Genomic DNA, 13,993 nt, shown 5'->3' on the forward strand with positions numbered 1-13,993 from the left:
GCCCTTTGGACCTCAGTGTACCCACGGGCGGCAGGACTCACCGTCATTGATCACAGGCACCCATGTGTGCAGCTGGCCCTTGTAGAGCATAGCATCAAAGTGGCTGCACTGGATGTGGCGGAAGGAGGGGCGGCCGGGGGGACAGGCCTGAAGGTTGCAGAGCCGGAAGCGCTTCCGCTCACCCACACAGTACTTGCCCTTGTATTTGGGCCTATGGGGAGAGGCAGGGAAGGATCCACATGAGTACACCACCAGTGTCCGCTGTGGAGCTAGATCTGTAACCCCCAACTTCACCAACTGTCTTTGCTCACGCTGCTCTACCCTCTCGAGCTGATCACCCTCTGGCCCAGATACATGCTCCTGTTTGTAAGGAACTAAAGGAAGGTAGCAGCAAGAAACCTGGGTTCTGTCCCCAACCTGCTACGGACAGTGTTCAGCTATCCTCCAGGTTGCCTCAGAGGGCTGCTGAGAGGCTGGGACACACAGTGGACATGACTGACACCAGCCCATGAGGCCCAGCATGCAGACTTGCACCTGGTGGCAATATCCTGGGCTGGGTCAAAAGGAAGTCCCAGGAGCCCACCCAGCCAGAAGGCTGCCAGAGCACAGCACCTGAACCCCACCCCCATCTAGGCTAGGGTGACCAGCCCCACCTGGCTCAGCCAAGGCCAGGACATGGGAAGGAGTTACAGGCCACGGCCCTGGGCAGGCACAAACCTGGGGCTGGCTCTGACTCTCAGGTGACCCCACTGAAGAGGCTGATTCAGAGAAGCCAGCAGTCCCTTGGTGTGCTGGCCTCTGTGTCTCACTAAGTTTTCATATTGTCTCTGTTAGATGGAGAAACTGAGCCCGGGAGGGTGGTCACCCACCCAGGACACACAGCCATCCCTTCAGTGCTGCCCAATTCTTCCAGCTGCCCCGACCTCACTGCACACCCATATCGTACCTCTGATGTCACTGAGCAGCACCTGTTGAGAACTTGCTAGTTCATCCCAGGGTCAAACGCCTTCCCTGTATTATCTGCCTTTACCCCTGCCAGCAACTTCATGAGGTAGACACTGTCATCACCCCATTATACAGCCAAGGAAACAGGCCCAGAGAATGGTCAGGGAAGGCCCTTGTATGAGGGGTCAAGGGGATCTGAACCTGATCCTTTAAGGCCCAGGGTCTAAGCACTAACCACTGCCCTCTCCTGCTTCCTTCCAGCCATGCTGTGTGGCTTCTGATTTCTCCAGTTTCTAGGCCTCAGTGTTTCCTTCTCTGCAATGGTGTCACTCCCTGAAGTGATTCAAGGTGACTTAGAAGCTCTTAACTTGGCCAATACCGGAACAATAAATAGAGCTAGAGGCTCACTCCCTGAAATCTGCTGATTTTGCTCAGGTGCTTCAGTCCCACCCTGGGCCCAGTACTCACGTGGGCTGTGTGCACTGCCGCTCAGCGCTCTGCACACCCATGCCACAGCTCCGTGAGCAGACAGACCAGGCGCTCCAGCCGGACCAGCCACCATCCACAGCCTTGGGCCGGAAGCCCATGGGGACACACTCCCCATTGAGACACCACTACAGAGACACATGGAGGCAGAGCAACCCACCCCACCCGTCAGTCATCCTCACCCTAGTGAGAAGGAGGTGGGTGGGAAGATCTCAAAAGGCACAGAGAGATGGAAGGCATGAGAGAGGCCCTTATAGCCACCCACAACCCAGGCCCCATGGTGAAGCAGTAGGGAATAAAACAGAGCCCGGGATTGATTCTGAGCTGCAGATGCCTTGGAAAATCATCCAGACCTTCCCCGATACCTGTTTTGTAGATGGGAAAATGGGCCCGAAAGGGCTGGGGTCTGCTAAGGGCACAAGTGAGACTAAGTTAAGCCTGACGCCAAAGCACAGGCAGCAGGAGGTGGGCCTCCCCCCAGCACGCCCCACAATCAGGGCCAGCAGCTTCTCCTACCTTGTTTTCCCCACACCTGGTGCCGTCCACAGCTGCATCCAGCTTAGAGTGACAGGTGGTCCCCACAGAGCACCAGAGTGTGTGGCAGACATTCTGCAAGGAGGAGGCATGGGCCATATCCTCACCAGCTCCCCAGTGCCTTCACCCATGCTACCCCCTCAGGTCCCCAAGGGTCCCCTGGGCACCCCTTTGTAGAGCTGGTGTGTCATAGAGGTCTGCAGATGTGATAACCCCCAGAGGTGTCCTCTTGCTCCACCTTCCCCCATTCCCCCTCAACCATGAGGAGACATGGGGTCCCTATATGGAGACCTCCAGGCTCAAGTTTGCTGCTCAGAGCAGTCTCCAACTGTCTACACCACTCCCAGCCCCACCCACTCCTCTGAACAGATTCCCATTAGAAGTCACAGGGTCTCAGTCACATGCCTCTGGCTACAACTTCCTGCAATCTTACCCAGGACCCCCAAGTATAGTTTTGTTTGTCTCTCTTATGAGCCAGCTCCAGGGACACTGAGCAACTTACCCATGGTCCCACAGCTGGTAAATGGTTAACCCCAAATCCAGTCCTGGGTCTGTGGCCCACCTAACCCCAAGGCCTCTCTCACAAGTAGGTCACTTTATGTCTCACTGCACCAAATGGGGGCTGAGCCAGGCCAGGCAGGGTTTCTCCCAGGCTGGCATCTGCAGACTGGTGAGGGCTGTCCCCTAAGTCCTACTGCCATCCCCCATTCCCACACATGGCCCACACTCACATCCATGTCATCACAGAAAGCAGAGTAGGCCCCATATTGAAGACGGCACTGGTGGTTCACATCATAGAGGACACCAGGTGGTACTGAGGGGAAGTTGATGACATCATCGGCAGGAGGGTCGTCCAGGCACAGGCCCCACCCACGACTGTAGAGACAGAACAGGAAGATGAGGTGAGGGGTTACCTGTGCCATTAGAGAGGCCTCAGTGGGGCTGGAAGGGCAGGTGAGGTGGAAATTGGCATAGCAAACTTGTAGACCCTGTAGAAACACAACAGGCTCCCCATGTGGCTCAGCCGATCCCACAGTGATGGGCCTAGCACAACAGCCCTCCAGACCCCTGTCATCTCCCAGGGACTCCAGCCAGCTGAGATGCCCCCCACCCAAGGCCAGGCCTTGGCACAGCTATTGTCGCACTGCACTCCAGCTCTGCTGGTGCAGGCCCTCCTCCAGGTGTCGTACAGGTGCTCTTCCCTCAAAGGCCTGGATCTGCAAGCCATCTGCATGGCCTGGTTCTGACTTCCTGCAGCCTCAGCCCCTGGCCCTGACCCTGGAGCCAGGCTGGACAAGGTCTGGAGAACATCACATCACAGTTGTCACAACAGAGGGCCTCTAAGGACCCCACCCCAGGCAAAGACCTAGGTCATCTGTGGAAGGTCAGGTCTAGGAAGTAGCCCTCCACCTCCTCTCTCTCTGAGAGAGAGCCCAGAAGCTGTCCTGCCACCTCCCCACTCCACCAGGACTGGCCTCCTTGCCTCTATTTCTCCCTATGGGCCTCTGCCTTCCTCCAGCCATTATTACCTGGCAGCGGAAGAGAGACTGGCGGACATGAGCAGGCACAGCCTATATATGTCAAGAACTCCAGCAGATATGGTCAGAAGGTGTGGCAGCCCAGACACACCACCAGCAGACAGGAGCACACTGAGGCACAGGGGCCCTGAGGAGGACATCCCAGGCCTGGCTCAGCTGCCTTTGCCTCTCCTCACTCTGTGTGTCCCTTGTGCACAACTAGATTGCCCCTAAGGGCCAGTGGCCATTCTGCTGCCTCAGCTGGGCCCTGGGCATGAATACACTGGCACAATAACCCCCCTTCTGGGCTCCCTGCTGTCCTGGAGGATCAGGAGGAAATGCCCCAGGGCCTTCTGGAGACAGCAGAAGCTAGGAGAAATGTGCCAGGCTATCAGGGATGGACTCAGGCAGCAAGGACTTGGACAGAGGCAATAGACGAGGCAGGGCCTGCAGGATGGGGGCCCTGGCCAGGCAGGAAGCAGGAGCAGAAACCTTCCAATTTTCCGGCCTGGGAGGCTAAGATGTCAGGTGTTAGGCTAGGGAGCCAAGATGAGCATAGAGTGCTAGTTGGGATGGGCAATGTCAGGGGTCACCAGACTAAGTGCAGAGGTGGTAGATCCTGGGGTCTGGCTGGGAGACAGGAGATACCTCAGGATATGGAGAGGCTGGCAGAAGATGACAGGATGGAGAAACAGGGCCATTGCCACCAATGAAGGTGTGGAGAGAGGCTTAGAGGGTGGCTGGAATACTGGAGTTCATTTTTCAGAGGTAGAGGCCAGGTAGCTGTGAGACCTGGTGTGGGTGGGTGGTCTATGTGGAGTCCTGGCTGGTGACAGGGCCCTGACCCACCTAGAGCTGCAGAGAACCCAGTGGTAAACCCTGATGAGGGCCCTGGGAGTGTTCCTGGAACCAATGGATTCCTCTAACATGGGCATGGCAAATGAGCTGCTGTTGGACACACCCTGTGCCCTGATGATGACTACATGCCAGGCTGGCCCTGGGTACATGGCTTGTGCCCTCACATTGCCTTCTCAGAGCATCCTAGGCAGAAGGCCACTGTCCTTACACACACAGAGCTCAGAATGGCCTGTCACCTGCCCTGGGTCAAGGATCCAAAGCCCAAGCTGCCAGTACCCACTCACTGTACCCACTCACTGTGTTGCTCCCGAGATAGGGCTCCTCACAGATGACCCCTGAGCCCAGCCTCAAATACTTTACCCCAGAAACAAGTTCAAAACCATGCAGCTGAGGCCTGGCAGAGAGAAAGAAGTGTCCCCAAGGCTTGCTGTGGCTCAGAGCTCCCTGGGCCTGCATGCTGGGGCAGTGTCAGCTGGAGGGACTGGGGCCAGCCTGGCCCTGGGGCCCCTCTTTCCCTCTAGTATGCTGTGACAAATGGATGTGGACCAGGGAACTTATCTGACCCTGTGGGGCATGAGGCATCCCTCACAGGACTCACTTCCCAATTCAGGGCCACAGCCGGGCCTTGGGACTGTTTGGGGAGTCAGAAATCCGAGTTCTGCTTTCTGCCCAGCTGTGGATGCTGTGTGGACTTAGGCTCCCCTGTACCCTCTTTGGGCCTCACATCCTCATCTACAAGAAGCTAATCCCAAGCTACAGAAGAACAAATAGCAATGTCGACTTGGGAAAAGTTACAGGGATGGCCAGGAGCCGGCCCTTCCCTCCTCTGGCGGGCCCACTGCCAGGTTCCTCAACACTACGGACTCACACCCAGATCCCCACGCCCGTCAGCCCTTCCCCTCCAGGCCCCTCCTTGTGCTAATTATAGCCGGGCTAGCAGCCCCTGAACAGGGTCACAGCGGACAATAAGTGACTTCTGGAAGGAAGCCTCACTCTCACCTGAGATTGTCAAGAGCTGCCCACCACCTGTGGGACCTCCTGTGCATTCTCTCCCCTCACCATCCCCAGGTTCTGGTCACAAAACCACTGGACAGTGGGCATCATGGATGAAGTGAAGGGCCCACCCATGACTGGTCCTCTCTCTCCCTGCAGAAACCCTGGCTTTGAGGGCAGGGATGAACAGAGCCTCCTCTCACTGACCTCCAGTTCAAGTAGAGGCTTGTGAACACCACGACCTCTGTGCTGACATGCGGTGCCCATGGCTCCCATGGGCCTGCTACTGGTGACTAGAGCAACTACCTATTGACCCCAGGGTCCCTCAAAGTTCTTCTCAGCTCAAAATGACTCTTGGGGTTCCTCAGGTCAGCTGCTTTGGATTGGCTCCAAAAATCCCCCAGACCCACTGCCAGCCCCAGAATTATTCTTTTTTTTTTTTTCCAATATTTATTTTTCAGTTTTTGGCAGACACAACATCTTTGTTTGTACGTGGTGCTGAGGATTGAACCCGGGCTACACGCATGCCAGGCGAGCGCGCTACCACTTGAGCCACATCCCCAGCCCCCCAGAAGATCCCTTCAGCACACCCCAGGCCCCCATGTCCCTGACCACAGCCGGGGCCCTGCCTTCTACCAAGAGCTTCCTCCTTCCTCATTGACTTTGACTTTTAGTGGGCAGCTCCAGGAGCCTTCTCAGAAATCTATCCCCGACCCCAGGAGAGGTGGGTATCCCCCTTTGCTTTCAGACTAGCCCCACAGGGCTGTCTGCCACAGCAATAATCACCTCAAATCATCATCTGTCTGCCTCCCCCAGATGGCGAGGGCCTGTGCATAGACACGAGTTCGTCTCCTTCACCACTGTCCCCCCAGGGCTTTACATACATGGGTCTGTGGACACAGCAAGGGTGAGAGTCTGGATTCAGTTCTGTCTGGGTCTAAGTGGCCTGGTAAACAGATATCTGCAGAGAACCGGGGGATGTCGTCATCAAGTCCCACAGGGAGAGTGAATGGTCTGCATGTGCCTCTGAGAACGTCCCCAAGCCCTGCAAACACCACTTGCCCTTGCATTTGGCACCTTTTATGAATCTCACTCATTTGGGTGGAGCCTGTCTCCTGTCCCACCCTCAGCAAAGAAACCCAAGGCTGGGGGCTGGGAAACAGATGCCACTGCCCGCTTTGGTGCTCACATCTTCCACTTTCTCCTCAGATACCCCTGCTGCCTTACACCCAGATGGGAAGGTGAAGATAGGAGCTGGCCGTGGGGAGCTGGCATTCTTCCTCTCCAGCACCCCCTACTCCGTGGAGCACGCAGCTCTGTCTTTCAGCCTCTGCCCTGCTCTTCCCAGTGTCAAGGCTCTGGCAGGGCCTGCTTGGCGCAGGCTCTCCTCCCACCCTCACCCCAGGCCCAGGGCCAAGTCCCTCATACATTCCAGCAACTGGATAAGGACAGAGACTTGCCTGTCTGTCCCAGAGCCAGGGTGCTGGGTGGCACCCTGGGTGGGGCAGCTGGGAACAAGCCTGAGGGGTATTTCAGAGGTGCCTACTATCCTGATTTCCAGCCGTTCTCTCATTCTCTGCTCTGCTCCGCAGGAGGGGACACCCTCCTCTCCATCCCCAGGCCATTTCCCTAGCTCAAGTCCATGTGATATACCACTTGGTAATAGGGAAAAAGTAATTATAGCTGTTACCACTATTGACTGTTGACCATGTGGTAGGCACTGTGCTAAACGCTACATGTGTTTTTTCATTTAATCCTGATAGCAAATGCATGACCCAGACACATCATTATCCCCATGTTTGAGGCTTAAAGGATACTGTAACTTGTCTGCTAACACGGGAGGAAGCCTGGGCCAGAGTCCAGGTTCTGAAACACCCAACTACATTTTTCTCTGCTTCCAATCCCACTCCTCATTCTAGTAGGCCCTCCTCCATGGGAAGCCAGCATCTGTGCTTCTACAGTCCTAATGGGTCTGGTCACATTCCTGCTGAAAACCCACAGTGGAGAGAGTCTTCTGGAGAAATGTGGCACATCGAGCAGGCAGATTTATCTCTGCCTCCTTCCAAAGTCCACAGTAACATTTGGAGAATAAACGAGACATAAATCTACACAGGCAGAGGATATGGGAGAAGTGATGATGGCAAGTAAAAGATGTCAACAAAATTCTGAAACCAGGAAGCACACGGTCAAGCAATGGCTAACTTGGTAGAGCAATGAGAGTGGCTGCAGGTGGTTGCAGGGAGAAACCACAGAGAAGCAACCCCTGGACAGCTCAGCACTTGGGGTCCCAGGGGCCAGTAGGACTAGAAATGGAAGCCCAGTTCAAAGTCTTTAAGAATTAATTGGACCTTTGTTCCCTCTCCACCCTTGGGTGACTAAGTGACTGTCACCAACTTGCCCCAGGGTCTGGGGTCACTCTCTGAAAAGGGTGAACTAGGAAGCTCTGGTCCAGGAATGCCAGACACAGATGAAGGTCCAATGCAGAGGGTCCTACAGGGAAAGGGGACAAGTCCACACCATGAAAGGTGAGACACCCCACAAGTCCCTTGCCTTTTTGGATGCCAGAATGCTGCTGCCAGACTTAACACTCTCCCAGGAAAATACTAGAAGATTCTTCTCTGGAGACACTAAATCACTGAGAAAAAAAAAAAAAAAAATGACCTTAGATACTGACACTTGAGGATTTCCCAAAGAGACAGTTCCATCTCAATCAATCTGTCATGAGTGACAGGAAAGAGACCTGGCCAAGTCCACAGACCTCCCAACTGGTATCTCTGTCTCCTTCCATGTATGAAATACAGCCAACATGTTTAGAGAACACCTTTAACATGAAAGGAAGATGATTTTTTTTAAATAACCCAAAGAAAACAAAAGTATTTCAGGAAGAATAAGAAGAAAAAAGAAAATCCATGTTACTGTAATCACCTCAGAAAGATAAGATATTGTAATTGTGAAATAAGAACAGGATAATAAAACAAATATTTAGTGAATATGAAAGTTCAGAGGGTTGGTAGAGTGCTTGTCTCGCATGTACAAGGCCCTGGGTTCAATCCCCAGCACTATGCACACAGTACCACACACAAAGAAAGAAAGAAAAAGAAAGTTCAGGAAATGAAAAGTACAATAGAAAAATATTTTTTAAAAAACTAACAAGGATTGTAAGTATTTTAATAGAAGAATAAATTGCTGCTTCCCAGAAAATAGAAAGATATCAGGGGGAAAGTTTAAAAATTAGGAAGTAAGAGAGAAAAGCTGAATATGAAGGATTCCAGAAAGAAAAAACAGAGGAAAGATGATTACCAAGTAAATAATACAAGAACATTTTCAATAACTAAAGGTCATGAGTTTCTAGATTAAAAGGGTCCACTGAGTGCCCAAAAATAAAAATAAACCAAGGCACATAGTTGTGAAATTTAAAATCATCAACAAAGAGAAAGAGACAGAGAACCCTAAAAGCTCCCAAACTTCCTGAAAGGTCACATTCAAAAGCTTGGGAATCAGAACGCTCCCCAAAGCAGAGCTGCAAATTAGAAGACAATGAGAAACACCTTCTACATGCTGAGGGAGAGTGACTTCTAACCTAGAAGCTGATATCCAATCAAATTATCAAACAGATGAGAAGGAAGAATAAAGACACTTTGAGATGGGCAAACCATTTACCTCTATGCACCCTTTTTCAGAAAGCTGCTTGAGAATGTGCTTCACCAAAACAAATATAAAATCAAAAGGTAACTTCTCCCACTCTCAAAAAGTAGTATGGGATCCAGGAAAAAGGAAAACTTTACATGGCAATTTTTAGGTCAGGCCTAAAAAAGCATTCAGTCTAGACTGGAAGACAGAGGGAAATTGGAGAGAAGGTCTAAGCAACAAGGGAACTTTTATCTGGTAGGGATTATCTTCTGGAAAACTGCACTCAGGCATTTTGTAGAACTATTAGAGGATGTGGAAAGCAAAGAAAATGAAGCAAAAAAGAAAAATTACTTGTTCTTAAAAAGAAATGTCATCTTGTTACAACACTTAGTTTAGAAAAAAAATTACATAGTTATTATTATGAAGGCACTTAACAAGGACTTAATCAAAATACGTTATCACTATAGTGGGATGGGGGGGAGCAAATGTGTGTGCAGGAAATGATGCAAGAGGACGAAATCCCAACCCTCCAGATAATATCTTTAAAAAAATTGAGAAATATCAGTCTAGAAATGCTTTTTGGAAATATGAAAGTAAATTCAGAAAAAAAAGCTAGAAGAGTCAACACTGAAAGTGGTTGTTTAGAGAAAAACAGTGGGGTGGAGAGGGGTGGGCAGATGAGTTAAGGCTCCACTGTTGCCATCTTGAATTCTCAGTGTCTCTAAACTTGAGCTTTGTAAGCAAGATCATGCACAGGAGCATGTGCATGAACAGAGGAGACAGGCACAGTGTCTGCGTCCACCATTCCTTGCCATCCCATTTGCATAGAGCATTTGCTTTGCCCATGAGCACAGAATCCCAGGAGACCCACAATGTATAGAGGTTCTGTGAGCTGCAAAGCACAAACGCCAAGATGAGTTTGTTATGTCCAGGACTGAGAAAGGGGATCAACAGCCCCAGAGGCCACACTTTCCACATGAACCAGAACTTGCTTCCAATGTAGAAAGAAGTCAATGACAATCTTAAGAAACAGGAATAACAAGGAACCTGGTCATCCTTTCTTCCTTGGGTTAAGCGCCTTAGCCAATCACCACACTGTCAACTATGACACAGGATGACAGGAAAAGATGAGTTATTTTTCCTTTCGGGCTTTTTCCTCATCAGCAAGCTTGAGTATTGGGAGAATGTGCACAGATCAAAGAGGAAAATAACTCTGAAAATAACAAAATTAGTTTTGTGCCGCATATTCACTGCTCCAGTAAAATACACTCTTTGAAAGATGAACTGTGCAAATGTGTGGACATTGCATGTTAAATATTCTTTTCTTTTTTTAATTTTTTTTTTTAGTTGTACTTGGACACAATACCTTTATTTTTATGTGGTGCTGAGGATCGAACCCTGGGCCTTGCACGTGCTAGGCAAGTGCTCTACCACAGAGCCACAACCCCAGCCCCTTAATTATTCTTATATATGCATTTAAAACTGGCACTAAGCCGATGTTCCGGCACATCCTGTAATGCTAGTGGCTCAGGCGGCTGACTGAGGCAGGAGGATCACGAGTTCAAAGCCAGCCTCAGCAATTTAGCAAAGCCCTAAGAAACTCAGTGAGATCTTATTTCAAAATACAAAATAAAAGGGCTGGGGATGGGGCTCAGTGGTTAAGTGCCCCTGGGTTCAATCCCTGGTACCAAAATAAAATAAAATAAAATAAAACTGGCACTAGGGGCTGGGGATATAGCCCAGTGGGAGAGCACTTGCCTAGAATGTGCCAGACCCTGGGTCCAATCTCTAGTACCGCATGATCGCACTGCACAAAGTGAAGATAAATAGTAAAATTATGCTAAGAATTTAAATTAAAAATGTTCTCTTATTTAGAATAACATTAAATAGGAAATACATAATATCTTTACGTATTAAGAAACCATGAAAGAAAGGAAAAAGCTTTCTATTCTGTTCCCTTCATGGCACTTTTCCTGATTCTCACTGAACTGCGTGGCCAGCCCTGCTCGCCCTCCAGCCTCTTCCCCCCTAGCAATGGCTGGCTAGCCTCACTCACTGTCTTGCTGTTCCCTGAAAACCACTGGGCCCCTCCGTGTCTGCAGTCCTGGCTGGCCTTCCTCTCGCAGGGGCTCCTTTCTCCTTCTGCCTATACATTTGTGAGCTCCTGCTCATCCTCCAGGATGCAATGTGGGCGTCCCTTCCAGCAGGACCTTGAGGACCCCCGGCCAACACCTCTCAGGTGCTCCTCCACACATCTCTTTACCCTGGCACTCTGCTGCCACTGCCTGCACCCCTTGCATTGCCTGCAACCTCATGAACAGGTGCCCAGGGCTGGGGAGGGACTTACTCGAGGAACCTGGTGATGTACTCGCGGCTGCAGCGAGACCAGGTGAGCGGAGCAGCGTCGTACAGGAGCTGTGGAGACATGATGAAAGGCTGTTTCCCAATGGGCTCGCAGTCATTGCCGTTTCCGTCATGCTGAATGCCAAAACTGTGTGAGAGCACAGGCCCCAGGGGCGGGTAAGCCCAGGGGCAGGAGGCCGCCAGGCCACCCCCCCACCCCCAGAGGCCTGCAAGGTGCACAGTCCTAGTTCCCAAGGCTGGCTCTGCCACTGAAGAGCTGTGCAACCTTGGGATAGCCACACCCCCTCTCTGCACTTCAGTTTCCTTAATGCAAAACATGGGTATGACAGTTAGTATCCCATATGGTCCTCTTCTAGGTGCACTAACCTGTGCCTGAAATGAGAGTGGGGGGCCTCAGAATGGCTCTGCTCCTGCCCCCAGAGCTGACTAACAATAGCCCTACAACTTTACTGGTGCCAAGAAGAGTCTAACAAAGGTCCTGCAACCTCCAGGTCCTCATCCCAAGGCTATGTATTTGCAATCTGAGCTACTGTATCACAAAAAGATCTCAACATCCTTGGGAAGGACACAAGAAAAATTCTAATTCCTGAGCACCTACTATATGTCAGGCACCATGCTAGGCACTTTCAGAGCACTATCTCACTCAGCCCTCATTATCACCCCCATAGGGGCTCAGAGAGACCAAGGAACAAGCCAGCATAACAGCCAGGAAATGGCAGAATTAGGGCAGAGGTTTCTTTCTACCACAGACAGTTTCAAGGCCCTGCAGGCAAGAATGTCACCCAGAACATCTGAATGAATGACCCCAAAACTTCTGAATAACAAACTCTTATGGAGCTTGCCCCATGGCTTTCCAATCTTCCCCCAGAGGCCAGCATTCACCAGCTAAACAGCCCGGGCTCAGGTGGCTGAGGGCCTGGGCCACACAGAGACATGAGAGTCCCAGGCAAAGATGTCAGATAAAGGGAGTCTTGGACATTGCTGGATCCAACCCCTTTAGTCTATGGGGAGCTCACAGAGGCCAGGGTCACAGAGAAAGTAGAAATAGGGACAGAGTGGGGAAGAACAGCAAAACATGCAAGCACTAAGGGCAACGAGGAGGAACAGCCAACAGCCTATGATCTGGCCCTTCTCAACCCTCTTGAAATAAGACCAGCCTCAGATCAGTCCCAGGGATGCTGGGGCAGAGTCAGGGCTCCCACCCCAGATAGTTTCCATTCCCTGGGATTCTGGGATCCATGGGGGTAGGAGCCAGTGCTCCCAAGGTGGGAAAGCAGAGTTGGGTTTGTAGTGTGGCAGTGAGGGTAGGCATGGTACCTGTGTCCGAGCTCATGGGCCACGGTGAAGGCCAGAGGGAGGCCAGTGTCCTCATTGATGTTGCAGCTGCGGTGTGGCTGGCACATGCCTGCCACATGAGACAGGCCCAGGGTTTCACAGGGATGGTTCATGGCTGCACACAAGTCCTTCCTGCACAGAGAGAAGCAGCTTTTAAGCTCACCTGGTCCAGGGCTGAAGGAGGCTGAGGAAGGACCCATGCTAACCTGGACAGAGGAAGCCAGGATGCCCCTCCCACCACTCCAAAATATCAGGTCATCAGGCCAACATGGTGGCCACTTGGGATGGCCTCACTTAGTGAGGCCTTAAGCAACTTAGCAGGTGCCCTTGTGTACACACAATCCGCTGGACACCTATCTGGGTTTGGGAAGCAGATGTGTGCCTAGAACAGTTTTGGTGCTATTCCAGCAAGGGTGCTGACAGAAGTGGCCAGAGTCCAGCAGAGGGAAAATAACCACCTGGAGCTTAAAAACACTGTCCCTGAAAGGATTAGCAGATGCCAGAGGTTGGGGAGAGGAGGGAGGGAGGCAGCTGTGACTAGAAACATGTGGCATGAGATCTCCTTCTGATGCAACTCCCTGAATCTGAATGGAGGTGATGGATACACAAACCTCAGTAGGTTATAAAACTGCACAGCTCTGAACAGCACACACACAAGGTGAATATAGCACCAATGAGACCTGCGAGAGTCTGCAGATCATATCTTTGTCAACTTCCTGAGTGGGATATTATATTTCAGTTATGCAATATACTGCCAGTAGGGGAAACTGGATGGAGGGTACACAGAGCCTCTTTGTATTATTTCTGATAACTGCATGGGAATCCACAATTATTTTGAAATTTAAGACCTCAGTTGGGTGTAGTGGCACATGCCTGTAATCCCAGCGGCTCCAGAGGCTGAGGCAGGAGGATTGCAAGTTTGAGGTCAGATTCAGGAACTTAGTGAGGCCCTAAGTAACTTACCAAGACCCTATCTCAAAATTAAAAATTTATAAAAAGGACTAGGGATGTAATTCAGTGGTAAAGAGCTCCAGGGTTTAATCCCCAGAACAAAAATGAAAGAAGAAAGAAAGAAAGAAAGAAGGGAGGGAGGGAGGGAGGGAGGGAGAAGGGAGGGGAGGGAGGGAGAAGGGAGGGGAGGGAGGGAGGGAAAGAAAGAGAGAGAAGAGAGAGAGAGAGAGAGAGAAAGAAAGAGAGAGAGAGAGAGAGAGAGAGAGAGAATCTCCAAGTGCTGATGCAATGCAGCCTTGGGCCAGAGTTGCAAGCCTCTCCTTAAAATAGGGCTCCCTAAGAACAGGGCTGTGTCTCCCCAGAAGGCTTTTCCCCTGAGA

General features: G+C 51.3%; 1 protein-coding gene across 1 annotated transcript in view; it reads right to left on the minus strand.

Moving 5' to 3' along the window:
• Adamts7 (ADAM metallopeptidase with thrombospondin type 1 motif 7) overlaps positions 1 to 13,993 on the minus strand; it is a 46,208-nt gene that overhangs the window by 12,544 nt on the left and 19,671 nt on the right. The window contains exons 7-12 of the mRNA XM_027923476.2: positions 12,645 to 12,794; positions 11,311 to 11,454; positions 2,697 to 2,841; positions 1,948 to 2,040; positions 1,414 to 1,559; positions 42 to 211 (exon numbers count right to left, since the gene is read on the minus strand). Of these exons, the coding sequence (XP_027779277.2) occupies positions 42 to 211; positions 1,414 to 1,559; positions 1,948 to 2,040; positions 2,697 to 2,841; positions 11,311 to 11,454; positions 12,645 to 12,794 (848 nt within the window). The remainder of the gene's footprint in view (positions 1 to 41; positions 212 to 1,413; positions 1,560 to 1,947; positions 2,041 to 2,696; positions 2,842 to 11,310; positions 11,455 to 12,644; positions 12,795 to 13,993) is intronic.

The sequence above is a fragment of the Marmota flaviventris genome, chromosome 2 (assembly GCF_047511675.1).
Source record: "Marmota flaviventris isolate mMarFla1 chromosome 2, mMarFla1.hap1, whole genome shotgun sequence".
In the NCBI taxonomy this organism is placed as follows: domain Eukaryota; kingdom Metazoa; phylum Chordata; class Mammalia; order Rodentia; family Sciuridae; genus Marmota; species Marmota flaviventris.